The sequence below is a fragment of the Monodon monoceros genome, unplaced genomic scaffold (genome assembly GCF_005190385.1).
Source record: "Monodon monoceros isolate NGI ecotype Baffin Bay Population unplaced genomic scaffold, NGI_Narwhal_1 Super_Scaffold_7, whole genome shotgun sequence".
NCBI classification, from domain to species: Eukaryota; Metazoa; Chordata; class Mammalia; order Artiodactyla; family Monodontidae; genus Monodon; species Monodon monoceros.
In genome coordinates, this window is record NW_021703784.1 from 98,707,247 (window position 1) to 98,726,224 (window position 18,978).

At 57.9% G+C, this 18,978-nt stretch overlaps 1 protein-coding gene across 3 annotated transcripts; it reads right to left on the reverse strand.

The window, feature by feature from the left end:
- Positions 1-2,155: 2,155 nt before the first annotated feature.
- CHRM1 (cholinergic receptor muscarinic 1) lies at positions 2,156-13,231 on the reverse strand. Of its 3 annotated transcripts, XM_029208470.1 has the most exons (3): positions 12,710-13,231; positions 12,196-12,288; positions 2,156-4,644 (listed from the first exon to the last, which is right to left on the reverse strand). In XM_029208470.1, the coding sequence occupies exon 3, from the start codon at positions 4,565-4,567 to the stop codon at positions 3,188-3,190; it is 1,380 nt and encodes a 459-aa protein (XP_029064303.1). In that variant the 5' UTR covers positions 4,568-4,644; positions 12,196-12,288; positions 12,710-13,231; the 3' UTR covers positions 2,156-3,187. The 3 variants fall into 3 exon arrangements, with proteins under 3 accessions (XP_029064303.1, XP_029064304.1, XP_029064305.1); XM_029208471.1 differs by lacking the exon at positions 12,196-12,288 and having other exon boundaries at positions 2,157-4,644; XM_029208472.1 differs by lacking the exons at positions 12,196-12,288; positions 12,710-13,231 and adding an exon at positions 7,130-7,285 and having other exon boundaries at positions 2,460-4,644.
- Positions 13,232-18,978: the final 5,747 nt, after the last annotated feature.

Here is an 18,978-nt window from a genome sequence, read left to right on the forward strand (position 1 = left end):
GGGGCCGGCGGGAGGAGAAATACTCCTAAGTCGCCCGCTTCTCTAGGTCTGCTCCTGGCCGGAGGAGGTGGCATTCACAAAACCACCCCATTCTTTCCCTACTTCCTGCTCTGGCACAAAACGCCCTTGTTTCTGGGGCAGAGAAGTATTCCCTCAAGGCGGGAGGGGGTGCAGTGTCTGGGGTGGACGATGCCATGTCCAGCCATCCTCTCCTGTCAGGCTCCAGCCATCTCCTCCAACTTCTGGCAGCTGGCTCTGCAGGAATCTTGCTTCAGTGGCTTTCAGGGCACAGACGTCATCTCTGGGAAGCCTTCTTGGATTGCACACTCTCCCCCACCCCTATTCCTTTCTCCAAGCCCTGTTTCTTCTCCCTGGGCTGGGGTGATGGGACTCTGGACTCTTTTAGAAGCCCAGGCTGGAGGAGAAGGGAAAGGTGTGGGCCTGAAAATGGACTTGGTGTCTGGCCTTCACCTGCGAGCAGCCTGGTCCTATGGTAAAAGTCACTCAGGTGCTTTTCCTACAGTCTGTCTCATCCTCTTAAGGCTCCTGGAGGGCTCCTTCCCCTTTCAGAGCTGAGGACCCTGAAAGTAAGAGACATGCCTGAGGGGAGGGGGCACGGGCCTATGCCTGGGACAAGGGACACATGACCTGCTAGCCCCATTCCTCACCCGAATACCAGCTTTGACCGCCCCCCCCCCCCGCCCAAGTCCTGGCCTCCAGTAGAGGTCAAGCCAGCCTGATTCCAACATCCCCGCTCTCCCAATACTGCTTGGCTTCCTCAGTCTCCCCTGCAACCCCTCATCCATGTCCCAGGACCAATGCCTTCAACACAGGGCAGGGCATTTAACACGAAAGGGGGCTCAGGGCTAAGCGGTGGCCAGGGAGGGACCCTCTCAAGGTCTTGATCTGTGCCGTGGGAGAGGGGGATGGGCTTTGTGTCCTACAGTCATTCTCCACAGTGCAGTGTACCTGGCAGCCCTGGGCTGGGCTGTTCTGTCCACCTCTTGAGTGGATTGCCCCTGCCCATAGCGTCGGAAGCTTCCTTTTCAAAGGGTTCTGGGAGTCCTGACAGCTGTGTGTGGGGTGAATCTTCACTCTCTTTCTCTGTAAGGGTTTAGCCCCACCTGGGACCTCATTCCTCTAGGCCAGCGATTTCTCAAACTTTAGGCTGCATTACAGTCACCTGGACGACTTGCTGAAACAGATGGCTCCATCCGCCCCTAGAGTTTCTGATTCAGTAAATCTGGGGTGACCCTGAGAACTTATACATCTAATAAGCTCCCAGGTGATACTGATGCTACTGGACAGGAGCACTGTGCACTGAAGGATTAACTCAGCAGGTCCGGGTTGTCCAAACGCCACACATTCCAAAGAAAGGTTTGGCCCTTGCCTGGCTCCTGGGAGACGGCCCCTAAACCCTTGGAATATCTTGCCTGGTAAGAGTGTCTTTGCTTATCTGGGGGCCATGGGCCTCTTGATAGCAGTTTAGCCTCTGGAGGGGCTGGAGACTAAGTAAGGTCAGCTATGTGGGTGGTCAGGAGCCTCCGTTAAACACTGTACACCAAGACTTGGCTCGGCTTTGCTGGCTGGCGATACTTCATGCAGCTGGAAACTGTGTTTCCTGGTTGGTGACTCATTGTTGCTGGGAGAATTAAGTGCTGTCCCCATAACTCCACTGGGAGAGGACAGGAGAAGCTTGCAGCTGGTCTCTCCTGGACTCTGCCTGTGCACCTTCATCCTTTGCTGACTCTAATTTGCATCTTTCGCTGTAGTAAAATATAACCACTCAGCAACTTTGCTTCCGGGAGACAGCTCTGCCCACTACAGCCCTACTCACCTGAGCCGGGGACCCTAGGTGCTGGGCCCACAGGTTTCAGTAGATCCAGCCACTCTGTACTGCCCCTCCTGAGGCCACTCTCAGGGCAGTGACCCATTTCTTATGGTGCTTGGACCCTCCCTGCCCCATCCTGCCCTGGCTTCAGACCAGGTCCTCCAGGGAATTCCCTGGTGGTCCAGTGGTTAGGACTCCTCGCTTCCACTGCAGGGGGCATGAGTTCCATCCCTGTGGGGAACTAACATCCCACAAGCTTCGAGGTGCGGCCAAATTAAAAAAAAAAAAAAAAAAAGAGCCAACACAGGGAAGAAGGCCCCTTAGCGCCCGCTGGTTATGTGGCTTTATTCACAGACTCAGCACTTGCTGAGGTCAGGAGGAAAGAACATTTGGGACCTGGGCCTGGAGATAAGGGTGGCTGGGAGGCCATGCATGGGTCGGATTGGGGAGCTCACAGCAGAGAACCTGTTGGCTGGGCCAGGCTGGTGTGGGGTGGGGCTGGAGGCAGGCAGCATGCGGGAGGCCTGGCTAGATCTGATGGAACAGATCTATCCAGGTGGCGTCTGTGAGCCAGGGAGGGTGGGACTGAGGGTTTCTCTGGGGCAGGGGGTATAGGTGTGGGGCTGGACAGCAGGCACCCCTGCCCCTCACTCCCAGGGAAATGACATAGTGGGACAGCTGGGACACCTGGCGCCTGGTCCTGATGCTGCCTCGGGACTTGGACGGGGTGACTAACCATGCTGGTCCCCTCTGGTGTCATTGTCCTGCTGATGCTTGGGCATTTGCCTTGGGGGTGACCCACCTAGGGACACTCTGGGGACATGTGTAGGGAGGCTGGATAATCCCGGAGAGTGTGCCTAGGGCCCGGCAGAGTGGGCTGTCCCCGGGGAGGGCAGGGGATGCTCCCTTTGAGCCAAGCTTCTGTCTCAGTGGTTGGTGTCAGTTCCCTGCTGGCAGGGGGTGCCGTCTCCCGCTCAGTCCAGGCCAGCCCCTGGGCCAAGGATGACTGCACAGTTAAATCTCCTTTCTCCTGGCCCACACTGCTGGCCCTGGATGGACTTCCTGTCTAAACACAAACAAGGAAGCCAAAGCCCGGACCCTCCTCCTGGGCTTTCTTCCTGGTGAAGGGCCCATTCCCACCCAGCAGGGAACAGAAAAACCAGTTCCCCAGGTGCCCCTCCCTGCCTGGGAACAGCAAAATTTGGAAAGTTGGCAGGGTCTCCCTGGGCTGTGCAGGAAGGTGACCTAGGGGCCCGGGAAGGCTGGTGGGGCCCGAGCAGGGCCCTGGGTCTGAGGTCACAGTGCCTGCCCGCTTTCCACCAGGGCCTGGGGTGGAGGGACGCAGGCGAGGGGCCCTCAGCATTGGCGGGAGGGGGTGCGGTGCACAGAGCCGGGGCGCTTGGGGATCTTGCGCCAGCGACGCTTGTCCCAGCGGCAGAGCAGCAGCAGGCGGAAGGTGTCCCGGAAGGCCTTGTTGCAGAGCGCATAGCACATGGGGTTAATGGTGCTGTTGACGTAGCACAGCCAGTAGCCCAGCTCCCACAGGGTCTCGGGGACACAGTCCTTGCAGAAAGTGGACACCAGCACCATGATGTTGTACGGCGTCCAGGTGAGGATGAAGGCCAGCAGGATGGCGCTCAGGGTCCGAGCCGCCTTCTTCTCCTTGACCAGCGAGAAGGTCTTCCGCTTGGCCAGCTGCCCCTTCCCACGGGGCTTCTGGCCCTTGCCCACTCGCTCACGCCCCTTCCGGGTCGGCCTCTTGACCGTATTCGGGGAGCTCCGGGGCGGCTGCTTGGGGGGGGCCTGCGCCCCGGGGTCCACCATGGGCATCTTGATCACCACCTCAGAGCCGGGCTCCTCACCCTCCGAGGACGTGAGGGACTCCATGGAGCCTTCATCCTCCTCCTCCTCTTTCCAGCTGTAGGCCTGGAGCAGCCGGGGAGCCCGGCAGCAGCGGCAGCAGCGCCCTGGAGGGGTCTCCGGGGAGCCCTCAGCCCCTGGCTGGGACCTCTCTGAGCTGCTGCTGCTGCCGCCCCCCTTCCCCGGCGTCTCGGAGCCCTGTAGGGCCGCCAGCTCCCGGGCCCGGTTCTCTGTCTCCCGGTAGATGCGCCAGTAGAGCGTGCACATGACCGTGACGGGGAGGTAGAAGGCAGCCATGGCTGTGCCAAAGGTGATGATGGGCTGGGAGAGGAACTGGATATAGCATTGCCCGGCCAACACCGTCCGCTCCCCTACCAGGTACTGCCAGAAGAGGATGGCTGGGGCCCAGAGGACGAAAGAAACCAGCCAGGCCAGGCCGATCATCAGGGCTGCCCGGCGGGGTGTGCGCTTGGCGCGGTAACTCAGGGGCCGGGTCACGGAGAAGTAGCGGTCAAAGCTGATGAGCAGCAGGTTCATGACCGAGGCGTTGCTGGCCACGTAGTCCAGGGCCAGCCAGAGGTCGCAGGCCAGCGTGCCCAGAGCCCAGTGGCCCATGAGCAGGTACGTGGTGTAGAGGTTCATGGAGAAGGTGCCAATGATGAGGTCGGCACAGGCCAGGCTCAGCAGGAAGTAGTTGTTGACCGTCTTGAGCTCCGTGTTGACCTTGAAGGAGATGAGTACCAGCAGGTTGCCGGTCACCGTGGCCAGTGACAGGAGGCCCGTGGTGATCCCAATGAAGGCCACTTGCCAGGGACCCTTTCCCGGTGCCAGGACGGTGATGTTGGGGCTGACGGCGGGTGGGGCTGAGGTATTCATGGTGGCTGGGCGGGGTCGATGGGGGGCAGCCCCTTCCTCTAGTCACAGTACAGGCCTTCCTTGGGGGCGGTCATCACCTGAAAAGAGAGGACACGGGCTTGGGTTGGGCTGCTGGACGTCTCCCAGAGTCCAGAGCGGAAGGTGCCGGGAGCAAAGCCTCTGCCTTCTCAGAGCTGCAGGCCAGACAGTGTCACACCCCCCTTACTGGTGCCCGCACCAGGTCACTTTTAATGCACTTTCCCAGCCTTGAATGGATTTACCAGCAGCACAGGGGGAGGGGGATGGCTTTGGAATCCAGAGATCTGAGTCCTCATTCCCACTCCACCATTCAGACTCCGAGCCTCAATTTTCTCATCGGGAAATCGCTACTAACGCTTGTCTTGATCACGTGGCAGGAGTGGGGAGACTTGCTTTGTATACGGGACTGCCAAATTTTCAAAGCATTTCACTCAATTTTATTAAAGCTCTCATTTACTGAGTAGTTACTACATGCCAGAAACAGTGCTAAGCACTTAACTGAATTACCTAATTTAATTGTTGAACATTTGTAGGAGGAAGGTCTCTTATGGTCCCCATTTCACTGAGGCAACCGTGGCTCCGAGCAGCTCCAAGACCTGGCCGTGGCGACACAGGTGGTGAATGTGATCAGAACCCACTTCCCTTGCTCACTCTCGGAGCACGTGAAGACCCGGTGGGATTCTTCCATCAAATAAGGAGAGATGGGAAGGCAGGGGAGGGCTCCAGAGAAGACAGGGGAAAGAAATGGGAGCAGAGGGGTGCTGCGTGTGTGCGCCTGAGTGTGTGTGCTTGTGCGCAGTTTGGGGCTGGATCGGACCCTCAGTGGGGGCAGCAGGGGACATTGTGCTGGGCCTGGACACTTGCCGGTGGTTGACAATCCGGAGTAAAAGCAGGCAGCAGGCGCGAGGGCCTCAGCTCCCAGATAAGTGGGGGTCTGGCCCCAGATGAGGTGTGGGAGGACTCCTCTACCTCCCCACTCAGTTCCTGGGCCCCAGCTGAGTGGAGGGCAGCAAGGGGAACCAGAAGATGCCCCAGACTTTTCCTGAAGCTGGAGTGCAGCTCAGGCACTCAGGGTGGGAAGAGAGAAAAGCCACAGCTCTTAGTGACTACTGGCCGGGCAGAGGCCTCCACCGCTCAGCCACGGCCTTGCTGCTGTATGTTTTGACTGCTTCCTTCCTGTTCTGGGCTTCCGGCATCCTTCCGTTTGTTGAAGAGATTGGGGTCTCCTCCTACCTGCAGCTGTGGCTTCAGGGGCTGTATTGTTGGAAAAATTCCAAGGGAGAGACGTTGGGCCCAGCAAGCCCTGATGTTTCTTGGGACCTGGTCTGTGACAGAGAGACTAGAGTCTGTGAGGGGGTCGCTGCATGATGGATGCCTCAGCGGTGTGTGACTTGGGTGTACTGTCAGTGTGTGTGACAGCGACTCTCAGCATGAATTCAGAGTGTGACAGAACAAGCAAGAAAAGCTGTGGCTGTCAGTGCTTGTGTGTCTGGGACAATTTGCACGTGAGGGGGCACAGGTGACATCCCGGTTGAAGGACCCAGACTCTGGAGTCAGACTGTCCACATCTGAATCCAGGCTACACCGCGTACTGGGTGTGTGGTCTCCGTTAGCGATGTAACTGTTATGTGCCTCGGTTTCCTCAACTGACAAACGGGGATAATGTTAGTCCCTAGCTAATACATCGAGGAATTATTGCAAGGCTTAAAGAGTCAATAGATGTAAAGTACTTAGAACAGCCCTGGTCCATGGTAAGCACTAAGTTCCCATTGACTCTTAGCACGGGTAGTAGCGAGGGCTCCCTCCTGCCTAGAAGTGTCTGCTGCTTTTTTTTTTTTGGCGGTACGCGGGCCTCTCACTGCTGCGGCCCCTCCCGCTGCGGAGCACAGGTTCCGGACGCGCAGGCTCAGCGGCCATGGCTCACGGGCCCAGCCGCTCCGCGGCATGTGGGATCTTCCCGGACCGGGGCACGAACCCGCGTCCCCTGCATCGGCCGGCGGACTCTCAACCACTGCGCCACCAGGGAAGCCCAGTGTCTGCTTCTTTGATTAAAAATTTCTAATACTATGGGGAATTCCCTGGCGGTCCAGTGGTTAGGGCTCTGAACTTCCACTGCAGGGGCCATGGGTTCGATCCCCGGTCGGGGAACTAAGATCCCGCATGCCAAGTGGCACAGCCAGAAGAAAAAAAAAATCTAATACTGGGACAACAGCAACTAATAATAACGGTCATTGCTATTATTTAGCGTCCCTGAGGGCCAGTCGCCGCTCAGAGCACTTATGTGCCCTATCTCGCTTAACCTTAATGGGGAACCTATGACCTAGGGGTTGTTTTTCTCTCCATCTTACAGATGAAGAAACTGAGGCTGAGAAAAGCATGAGAATATGCACAAGATCACACAGCTAAGGTAGGAACCAGGATTGGAGCCCAAGCAGTATGTTCCAATGAAACTTTATTTATAAAAACTGATGGTCGGCCTGGGGGCCATAGTTTGCCAATTTGAACTAAGAAATATTACATTAAAATATGATTTATCTTGCTTACTGAGTTTTGTTGTATCTTCCTCCCTTAACCAAAGTCAGGCGCTGGGCGGGAGGCTGAGATCAGACTGCGGGTGCTGGGGCTTTTCCCCGTGAGGCCGCTGGTGGGAACCACCTTGACAAGGTGACTCTGAACAACTCTTGTCCCTTTGATCTTCTGGTCTCAGTGCTGTTTGTGCCCATTGCAGAAATCGAGCAACTGAGGCCCAGAGAAAAAAGGGAAGAAGGCATTGTGTAGCTCAAGGTCTCCCGATTCCTAGACTGGGTGCTGCCTCACCCCCCAACCCCTGGGTGCCCTGGAGCAGCTCTGTAGCCCCCAGCGGCTTCCTGGGCCAAGATGTGCAAAGGCTGGGTCAGAAGAGGAGCTTTAGGGCGTGAGAGGCTGTACCCTCCGCAGCCGTAGGGGCCTCCCGTCTGTCTGGGCGCGTTGCGGCCAAGTGTTCTGCCATTGTACATGGCCCTTATGCCACAGCAGGGCTAGGACTAGGGCGGGGGGAGTGAGGCACTTGCCTTGGGTGCAAAATTTAAGGAGATGCCCCAAACTCAGTCAATCAAGAAAATAACATTTTAATGAAATATTTAAAGAATAGAAATCAATGCAAAACATCCATCATGAACACAATTTTAAACCAAGACAGGATCCAACCCCGCACTTGCACAAACACCCCTATCACCCATGCCTCGCACTAATCCTGGCCCTGGTTCTGACAAAACTTGATTTGCAAAAGCAGACCACCTGTGGGCTGTAGTTTGCTATTTGATTTTTAAAAATATTACATTACAATATTATTTATCTTGACTAGTGAGGTATTTTTGTGAGCCCCCCACCTTGAAATTTTGCTCCAAGGCGAGTACCTCACTTGCCTCACCCTAATTCCTGCATTGCAGACCACAGCCCTAGGTTTGAATCTCCAAGCTGTCCCTTCCTAGCTGTGTGATCATCGACAACGACTTAACCTTTCCTTCCCTGCAGCCCTGCATCCCTGAGCTGATGGGGATAATAGTATCCAAAGTGCCTGGCACTGAAATGACACTCAGTCAAAGGCCTCTGCTATTATTCCCATCTCCTCATTCCGATCCACTGCTCAGCGAACTCTTACCTGCCCCTTCCCCTCCAGACCCCAGGCACAGCCCCTCTCCGGTCCCCAGACTGCTCATTTGTACAGTGGAGGAGTTGGACCAGGCTGACATCTGGGGAGATTTTACAGGCTCCTGAAACCAAGATCTCAAGATGGCTCGAGAACATCAAGATCTCCAAATAGCTTGAAAAATAGCCAAGAATACCCTCATCTGTGAAATGGACCACATCCCAGAGGTGAGGCTGCAGAGGCTGAAGGCTCACTTAGCTTATCTCAGCCCGGGACCTGCAGGCTCCAATGCCTGCACTCTTTCCGCTTGGTGGACCCTCTCTGCCCCACCTATGGGCTCCCATCGGGGACAGCTCGGGGAAGGAGAAGGGCAGAAGTTCTGGGGAACTGGACCCTGGTTCTTGCCACCCCCTGGACCTTCTGAGCCCCTGAGATTCAGCCCAAGAACAGGGCTGTCAATGACTCTGCCCTTCCTCCACCATCAGAAGTGGGAGTCCTCCCCCAAACCCCTCTTGGACAGTAATTTGCTCCAGATAAGGTTCCTGCTCTGGTCCTTGCTGTGTGACCTTGGGTGAGTCTCCTTATCTCCTTATTGGGGGCAATCCTCTGCCTCTTCAAGGCTACTGAAGGGTCAGCGAGTTGATGGCTGAGAAGGAACATGGCTTCCGGTGACTGTGGCTGATTCCCCTGCGGGGACGAGCTCTGGGCTGAAAGTCAGGGTGCCAGGGTTCAGCCGCAGCTCCAGAATTTCTACGAAGGAGGGGCTTAGGGTTAGCCGTCTGGTTGAAAGGGGGGCTGGAAGCTGTATTGCATAGCATATTCTGTGAAAACACCCATGGGGTTGGGGGAGTTGGTAAATGAGGATTGCAGGGCCTGCAGGGGAGACTCCTCAAGGAAGTCCTTGCACTGCCTCTGCTTCAAGCCCCATCTCTGCTCTTGTCTTGCTGTGTGACCTTGGGCAAGTGATTGTCCTGACCTGGTCACCCTCCTGTAGGATGAGTGTTTGTATGTGAGGGTGTGTGCATTGCTGAGTGAGAATAAGAAATGATGAGGGTGAGTCTTGGTGAGGACGGGTTGGAACTCATCCTCTGAGGGTGTCTGGGGTACAGGAAGGTGGAAAGGAAGCAGGCGGTGCTTTTCTGCCCAGCGCTGTGGCTTCCTGATGAAAGGCTGTTGGGAGCTCTTAATAATATTATTAATATTATCACAGCAACTAATATTTACAGACTGCTTACTATAACCAGACATGGCTCTAAGCATTACATACATGATTTAATTGACCTGTTACAAACCCTTGGGAAGTAGGTTCTATTATCTTCAATTTGCAAAAGGGGCAGTGAGGCTTTCAGACCTTAAGGGCCTGACAGCTCATCACTGATGCAGCCAGGATTTGGACCCAGGTAGTCTGCCTCCGGGGCTAACCTCTTGGGCCCCTACCCCAAACTGCTGCGGGGATTGGGGGGTGCAGAGCCTCCTTGCCCACTTTGACTAGCTAGATTGGCCAAACCCTAGTTTGAATCAGTCAATAGGGAGGAATCAGCCCTTCCTTTAGAATCTGGCCTCTGTGTGTGTATGTGTGTGACAGTGTCTGTCATCTCTCTAGGGATGTATGATCACAGTGCTATGGGAAGGGGGTGTCCCAGCTGTAGCTCTTTGCTTGGCACACATCAGTTGCTCAGTAAATATCTGTGGAGTGAATCCATGGATGTGTACACGGAATTCTCCTGATTGGCTTCGGGACTTCGGGCACGAGGATGAGCCTGCGGCGGCGGGGGTGAGGGCATGGCAGTTTGAACTGGCTGCAGACTGTGGTCTCTCTGCTCTGTCCAGTTCCTGCATCCCTTCACCTGCCAGGTGCCTGTCCCCTCGGTGAGGCCCTACCTGGCTTGAGAGCAAAATACCCAAGAACATCCTTATCTGTAAAATGGACCAAGGAAACCCTGCCTCACCTGCTGCGGGGAAGTCGAGTGAGGTAACAGGACAGGCACGGGCATGGGATGGCGCCTGTCAGTGTTGGGGAGGAAAACTTCAGCCTGGGCTCAAAGAGTTAAGGGATGAGGTCAGAGCCTCTAGCAGAGCAGGCCAGACTGTTGACCGCCAGCGTCCTGGACCAATCCCCGGGGGCCGGGCATCTGGTTGGTGAGAGGAAGGGGGAGGGGAGAGATTGCCGGGGAGAGGGATTCCTGAACACTAGGGCTTTCTGAATCTTACCACTGGCCAAGGAGAGCAGAAGGGGAGGCAGAGAATGAGGGGGTGCTGGGGAAGAGATTCAGGAGTGGGGAGTGAAGCCATCTTGTGATTCTGGACGTGGAAGTCGGCAGAACCCTGGCTGGAGAGAATGGACGATATTGGGAAGAAGGAGGTACGAGGTGAGGGATGTGGGGCTGGGCACCTGGGACCTCACAAGTGCATCGAGGGCGCTCCTCTGGCCAGGCCTACTGACCTGTCCCTTCTGCTGGGGCCTTAACCCAGAAGCCAGCCTGTCAGAGGTGGCTCTCTCCCCCGGGCTTAATTTTTCTCTGAAGGTAGCACCATTAAAAGTACATAAAACTTCCACCTCTGATGTCTGGCCTTGGAAAGGAAGGGGTGAACTGATACAATTTATCACCTTTTCAGGCTCAACAGTCACCACTGGGAGTGCCAACTAGCCCTGTGGAGGGCAGCAGCCATCAGTTAAATTTTCATAAATGCACGGCTGAACCGGAAGAGGAGCGTCAGCCTTAGAATCAGTGCCACATACTCTCCCTGTTGGTGGACCTTAACCAGTTGCCCAACTTCAGCCGGACCATGTCAGAGCCTGGCAGTTAGCAGGCTGGGCCCTAGACCTCACTCTGCCAGGTGGCATCAGAAGTGCCCTGCCCCTCGTTCTACACTCCGCATGCCCCCTGCTCTTCACTCCTTGCGCTCCCCTCCCCGCTCCCCTCCCCATTTCCTTTCTTGTCTCTCCCTCCCTCCCTCCCTCCTCCATCTTTCTAGGCATCACCATGGCATCACAGCAGAACGGAAACCTAGGGAGATATTCACCCACCTCTCCCCCGCCCGCCCAGAAGCCCAAGCTCCCGTTCACAGAGCTCGCTGCTTCCCCCACCCTGTCATCCTGATCAGGGAGGTAGGAGTTCAGCGCTGTGCTGAGGGTGAGAAGTATGGGGTCCAAGCCCCAGCTGCACCCCTAAATATCCCTTCTGTGACCATGAGCACATCCCTTCCCCTTCCTCAGTCTCAGTCTCTCCATCTGTACAATGGGGAGGCTCCTTTTAAGTCTGATGTGACCTCTACCTACTCCCTTCTTGACACTCTGACTCCTCTTTGCACTTGGGAATCTAGTTCTCAGAGCTCCAGGCCCCAGCCGAAGAGCCAAGAGTCACACCTTCTGCAGCCCCATTTCGTCATTTCCTCCCCTGCCTTCCGGAATGCAGTGGCGATCATGGCTTGCCTGGTGGCTGAGGTCAAGGGGCAGAGAACTAACACGTACCTGACAGCTCAGTAAGCAGCTGATTTCTCAGGGGCAGGAGACTGTCCGGCTGCTTCCGGCCAGTTGGGCAGGAGGCCCTGGGTCAGTCCGCAGGTATGTTTTGTGGGAAGCAGTGAGCCCCTGTCCACTGGCACTGATAACCCCCAGGCAGCATTTGTCTGAGTGACCCAATGAACGCCGCCCGACCCCTCCCCAGCTGCCAGCTCAGGAGCTGGCACTCTGCAAGAATCAGAGCTCCTGGCCTCCAGCCCATCCCCACATTGTGCTCTGGGGGTCCTAGGATGGGTACCTGGCATGGGTGCCCATTAGTAACTATGCATCACCTGGACTTAGGGTTGAGACCTGCCCTGCGGGAGCCCAAGGTGCTATGGACATAGGGAGGGCCCTCTGGGTGGCTGCACACACCGGGACCGTGTTCCCTGGCTGGCACGGCCATCCATGTGCCCATATGCCCCAAGAGCCCGGGAGCTCTTGACATGGTCTCCTGCTGGCTTCTGGCCCGGCACCCACCTTGGTATCCTGCTTGTCCATCGGGCCAGCAGCCTGGTTCAGTCCATCTTGGAGGGGTTGAAGGTGGATGGGGGTGGTGGGATTCAGGGTTCCCTGAGGGAGGAGAGGAGGAGGTTCTGGGACTGGCACCCCAGTTTGGGGGGGGGTCAACTTCCCACAGGATCCTGGTGGCAAGGGCTACCCCCGGCCCCCTGCCCTCCCCACTCTGTCCCTGGGATTTGGGGACTCTGCCTGCTATGTGGCAACCTAATCCCTTCTGGGCTCCAGGTCCAGTTCCCTAAGGGGGGTTCCATCTCCTTTCCCAGCTGAATCCCAGAAAAACATTAGGCGTATCCACTTGAAGCCAGGAGCTGGGGTACTTGGAGCAGCCAGTGTCCAAAGCTGCAGAGCCCCCTTGGCCCCCTCGTCTGTCTGGGGTCCATCCCCATTTCCTTCTGGCTCTGGTCCCTGCGTTGCTCAAGGACCCTGCTTCTCCTGCCCCCACCTCGGTGGAGCCCCTCCCAAATGTACTCACCATGGGGCTGGAGAGAGGTCTGAAGGTTCCTCAGTTCCACTGCCTCTCCGGGGGCCGACGGTGTCTCCAGGGACCCAAACACCTGGCTCCTGGGGGGAGCTGTGCCCTGTGCTGGCAGCCGGAGAAGCACAGCTAGTGATTGGCATGTCCCACCCCCTGGCACGCCAGCCTGGGGGGGGGGGGGGGAGGAAGAGAAAGAGAGGGAGGGAGAAAAGAGAGGAAAGGAAGGGAGGGGGAGCTGGAGGGAAGCCTCAGGCAGCGTCTGGGGTTGGACTGGGTCCTGGAGCGTGGCCCCCTTCTCCACTAGGGCACCAAATTCGAGTCCTGAGAGGGAGGGTGTAGGGCATGAGGAAGATGAGCCCAGGAAGGCTAAAAGTCCAGAACGGGAGAGAAGGCAGATACAGGGAGACAAACACCCACACCCAATGCACACAGACTCGGCGGCACACACACACACACACACACACACACACACACACACACACGTACACCCTCACAAAGGCATACTGTTTCCCGGGCTCCTTCCCCCACCCAACCTTAGAGACCCCAACCCGCGTGCACCATGCCCCACCATACACACCCCGGCATTCGCATGCCTGTTTCCCTCCACATACGCCCTGCCCCCTGCACATGCCCACGCGCCCGCCCGCCCAGCCCCACACCCTGCTCTTCCTCCCTACTGCGAAGGAGCTAGATTCCTTCTGTTTGGAAATGACACATTGGGCCTCACGTGAGAGGCTCCAACTTGGAACAGACCCAGAGGGCTGGCTCACCCGCCCGGGGCCGAACGGATGAGCCCGCATGCTGGGCGGTGCGCTGTTTTCTGTCCCTGCCACACAGCTGGATGTGAGGGCACACGGGTGTCTGGTTTGAGGGGATGAGTGGGGGGCCGTATGCCTGCTCCACGCGTTGCTGAGTGCCCCGCACATGTGTGTCCCTGAGTCGCATGTCATCACGCAGCCAGTGTTAATGCAGGTGTCGCCCTGTGGGTCTGGAGCCGGGACGTGTGTGTGTCTGTATTCGGTGTGTGTCTGAGTGTTGCCCAACTGTGGGACTTGCTAATTCTGACAAGGGAGGCAGCCTCTACCACCCTGCCTGTTCCACCCCCAGCTTCCACTTGGAAGACAGACAGGCAGACAGACAGCTCTCCTCCCAGCTTGTCAAACTCCGTCTCCCCTGACTCCCACTCGGGGCTCACAGGTGTGCACCTGGGAAGTGATGAGCCTGCCCTTCCTCTCCACATCCCTTAGCCCAACTGCTTGGCCAGCACCCCTCTCCCCCAGGCCGATTTGGATTTCTGTGTTGAGTTTCCTCAGAGATAGAACCCCTGCGGGCCTTTAGCTATAGAGACCTGGGTCCTGCCCCACCCTCACCTGGCCCTTGAGACCTCCTGGGGAGCTGACCGTGGAGCAGACATGGGGAGGCTGCCGCTGGGCTGCTGGGCCTTTGCTTCACTGGGCCATGCTGAAGCCCTGGGATGGAAGGTGGGAAGGACCAGGGTCAACTGTCATCCCCACGATGTAGATGAGAAAACCGAAGAGCAGAGGCGTGTTTAAAACGTGGTTGGCAAGTGTCTGCACTCAGGTCCCGGGCTCTGAGCCCACGGCTCTGGAGTGGGTCAGGCGGTTGGGACCTGCCCCACCGCTTGCCCCCTGCCCTTTCCCCCACCCAGCACCCCCTCTCAATCCTGATGCCTGAGGGTAACCTGGGGCTTCCTCAGGCTGGAGCCCAGCTGCCAAGGGAGGCTGGTGGAGCAGAAACTGGAGTCCCTGGGGCGTGGCCAGCAGCCATCATGCCAGTGGTGGGCACACGTGGCAGGTACATGTGGGGGCATCTCTGCTTCTCGAAGCCAGCTGAGGCAAGAGCAAGCGCCCAGTACCCCTCCCTTCTGAAGTCCAGGAGATGCTGCTGCTTGGAGAGGAATCTGAGCAACCCCCTCCCACCCCGGAGTCAGCTGGCGGGTCAGAGCTCCACCAGTCCCTGCCCGTGGCCGCGGACTCCCGCTGCCCCTGCTGGGTTGTGCTCGGTTTGCGGCGGCGGCTTGCGCGCGCGGTGGGGCTGCGTGTACTTGTGCGCGTACACGTGGCTGAGTGTGTGGGTGTTAGGCCTCCACGCTCAACATCCATTTCCGAGTCTGAATCAGGCTCTCTCCTTGCCCCCTCCCCCCAGTCTCCTTGGTCTCCCTTCTCTTCTCCCACCGCCTCTGCACACGTCCCTTTAGAAATAAAAACACTTATTTTGTAGGCGGGAGAGGAGGGTGTCCAGCTTTCCCTTGCCTCCTCCTGAGCACCCCTCTTGTCCCAAGAGGTTTTTGCGCCTTAAGTCCGTGCAGCCGCGGAGGCAGGGGGTTGATGCCCCCCGCCCCAACCCCGATTGTATGGCTGTTCTAGGCCCAGGCTTGGCTAGGTCCCCTTACCAGATGGGGAAACTGAGGCAGGAAGGGAGAAGGGAGGTAGGGCCGGGAGAAGCTCTCCCACCCGGCTCTCTCACCGCCCCCGCACCCGCGCCAGATTTAGCCGCAGGGAGGCTGGGAACATTGTCTTTATTTTAAGCCACCGAGTGCTGCACGAACGCGGCTGCTCCCGACAAAGGGCTCGGCTAAGCAGCGGCAGGCGGCGCACGTGGGGGTCCAGCCGCGCCCCCGCGCGCCCCCCAGCCGCCCTCGCGCGGCCCGGCCTGACCCCAGCCAGTTCTCTTTTCTCTCCGGCCGCGTGAGACCCCGGTTGGTACAGGACCCCTGGGCATCGGCTCCTGTCGGCTGCTGTTTTTGGTCGCTGGGCGGAGGGGTCACTCCTCCAGGCCACCGAGGGAACACGGGGTCGCCCCGCGTGGCTGGGCCCCTCTCTCAGCTTCCTCACGTTGGCGAAGAGAGAAGCTGCCTTGGGTGCGAATCCAGGTTTGCCTCTTCCCAGTGGAACCTCGCAGAGCAAGTTGGTGCCCCTCTCTACGACTGTTTTATCAGTGACGGCGCTTAGAACTACTTTCCTGACAGCGCTGTTTGATCATCAGTTTCAGGTTAAACTCGGCACTGGCGTTTGCTACAAGTGAAAACCATTATCATCGTTATTTATAACTCGTATTGAGCACTTACTACGTGCCAGGCGCTGCTAAGGGCTCTTAATTCATTAACTAGTTTGTTTCTCACAACAGCTCTCTGAGGGAGGTTCTATTATTATTCCCATTTTACAGATGAGTAGATGTATAAGCGGCGCGCATCCCCCGGGGGTTTCGTGTGGGGTGCGGTCAGTGTGCCTGGGGTCATCCTGGGACTGGGGTCGGGGTGGGAGCGTGGAGGCTGCAGTTTCAGGGATGCCAGAAACCTGTGACAGCATTTTTAAAAGGTCGGGGATCCCGTCTGAATGCCGCGCGGGGGTGGGGAAAGGAAGTGAGCGCGCTCATGCTGCGCGCTCGCAGCCCCTCAGTTTAACCCTCACCCTCGGCTTGAACTCACCTTAGGACCTCAAACCCAGATAAACTTGCCGCTTCTCAGAGCTGCTTCCTCTGTTCTGGGAGAAGGAGGCGGCAGTGGGCTGTCCTCTTGGCCCCCACCAGACCTAGGAAGCTGAGCTGGCTGGTCCTCAGTGCCCTCTGGAACGGGCCTGGGTCGGTGATCTCACCCGCGGTGGGAAGTGACCTCCATTCCGACCCCAGGAGGGAGGCAGCCCGTTGTCCTCAGGGCACCCTTCCTTGATCCGTCCCCGTCCCGCCCCCCACCTCCCAGCCCCCATTGCTTTAGGACCCCAGTCTCGTTACCCCCTCGGTCTCACCTTCCCGACGGCGGGGATTCCGGGAGGGACTAATTCCCAGATTTAAAAGGAGAAACTAAAATCCAGGGCGGGGCTGCGGATAGAGCAGGCCTAGAAAGGGACCCCCGCAGTCCCTGCTGCCCGAAGGCCGGGGCGAAAGTGGCCACAACAAAGGCATCATCTTGGACAGGAAATCGGGGTTTTCCGAGTCTAGTTCCGAAGTTAAGCCTCTTAGAAACAATCTCCCCTTCACCTACCGGGCGCTTCACCTCCCCGCCTGGCTCTGTGCTGGGAGCCTCGGGGCACGTGGAGAGCCCTCAAGAGCCCCGCTCCACCAGCCCCGAAGCCTCGAGGTCAGCTTCCGAAGAAAGGATGGGTTCGGGCGGCCCGGAGAGGGGCTCCTCGCGCCGCCTGAACCAGCGAGGCGCTGCCTAGTCCTTATGGCGGGTGGGGCTCAGTTAACAGGACGCCCGGGGTCGGACGGTGGTGGTGATCGCTGAGAACGGAGGCAAATCATCCTGGACGAATCTCTGGATCCCGGCCGGACTGGGCCGCGGGGCGGAACTGTGTTCCCACAGGGCGCCGGTTAGCATTCTTTGTCCTGCCTATGAGGACAGGACCTCGGAGTCCAGGTCACTTGCTGCCGCCTAGGAGTTGGACGCACTGTGGACGTGCGGCCCGGATGGAGGAAAGGCGCACTTTTCCTCGCACTGTGGAGGCCCGTGCCTCTCGCTCAAATCTCTATGGCCAAAAACAGCTCGAAAAATCTGACTAACAGAGTCGACTTTGCCACGCTTGGTCAGTGGACATTGGGCACCCATGTCTCCCGCCACATGGTATAGGGCCCCCGGCCCAGCACTAGGACGACATGAGGCTGCTGGAGAGAAATCGTATGGAGCTTTGGGCGGAAACTTCAGGCGGGATCCCGGCCCTGAGGTCCGGATGCCCAAGGCTTCTCCCAAACTCTCTGTAACTGAGTCCGCGCGCCCAGGGAGTGACCGGGGGAGGCAGACCGATTTCGGGGTCCCCTGCCCCCGACACAGCTAAATTTGCTTCTTCTCCTGGTAACACCCCTCCCTCCGACTCCCGTGGGCGTGTACGCTTTGTCTTCGAGTTCCCCACCGAGGCGGAGACCGAAGCTCGAAGCCCACGAAGGCGAGGAGTGGGACGGAGCCAGGCGAGTGGAGCCTACGCCGGCTCACTCTCCCACCAACCTCTCGGCGACAGCCTAGCCCCCGCGCGGGCGCAACACGTCCGTCGGTGGGCAGGGGGCTGCCTCTCACCCTTCCCGCCTGCCGCATCGCGGACCACCCAGGCTCGGCTTGGGGTCCTCCCCTCCTCAGTGCCGGCTGCCCGGGACGCTCCAGCGGTACCCACCGCGCTCCGCACCTCCCGCAGCGCCCCCTAGCGGCCCGCCCAGCTCTGTGCCCGGGAACGGGGCAGCGAGAGGCCGGGGTGCCAGGGGCTGGCGTGTGCCTGGTGCCCAGCGCCCATTTTCCTTCGCAGGGAGAGAAATGATAGTACACATTCATCCTTCATGGCCTACAGTGCGGGCCTTTCTTTGGCAGGGGTGGGTAAAGGATGGTGCAGATCCAGCTCTAGGAAGAAACAAGAGCTGGCTGCCCTTCCTTGCAGCGTTTGCTACTGGCTATCGCATTCGTAAATGCTTTCATGAACTTTCTCATTTAATCCTCCTAACAACTCCGTGCTATAGGCGCAGTTACGATCTCCATTCGACAGAAAACTGAGGCCCAGAGCGGTTGGGTTAACTCATTCTGCCCTCCTGACTCCTCCAGCGTTTGCAGGTTTTGCAGTCTAACTAGATAAGAACTCTTTAGGCCATTTATAAGGTGGAGGAGGATTGCCGGAACTTGCTAAGCCGGTGTCTCTCCCAGTCATTCATTCTGTTGTCCCACTTACTTAACAAACACATAGCCCCAACTGTGTGTGGGCACCGTTCTCAGTGTTGTACCTGTTTTCACTAATTTAATTTTCATAGCAACCCGAGGAAGTAGGTAGAATTATTATCCCCATTTTATAGATGAGGAAACTGAGGCACTGAGAGTTTCTGTAATCTGTCAAGGTCAAATGGCTACTAAGTCCCAGAGCTAGGCAGTTGATTCCCGATCATTGCTTTTGCCCCTATCCTAAAGATCCCCCAAATGTCAATGTCAGTGTACCCACATCTCTCCTTTCCTCCTCACCCATATCCCTGGACTGTGGGGCAACCAGGCTTTCTACCAGGGTCTAACACGACCCTGGTTCCGTGGCCCCCCTTCCCCGCCCCCTTGGCGCCTCCTGCCAGCCCCAGCACCAAAGGAGGCCTGACCAAGGAAGGGATTGATGAGTTTGAGTGGACCTCAGAGGCCGCCTGTTTACTCCACCGGCCGGCACACGCTGTGATTAACGGTGCACAATCGAGTTAGGGCCCGTTGCTCCAGGGCTGAGGCCAGGGTGGGGGAGGGGCCTGCTGGCTGGAGCTGCCTTTCCCTCGGGCACATTGGTGGTTTGCTTGAAGCTGGA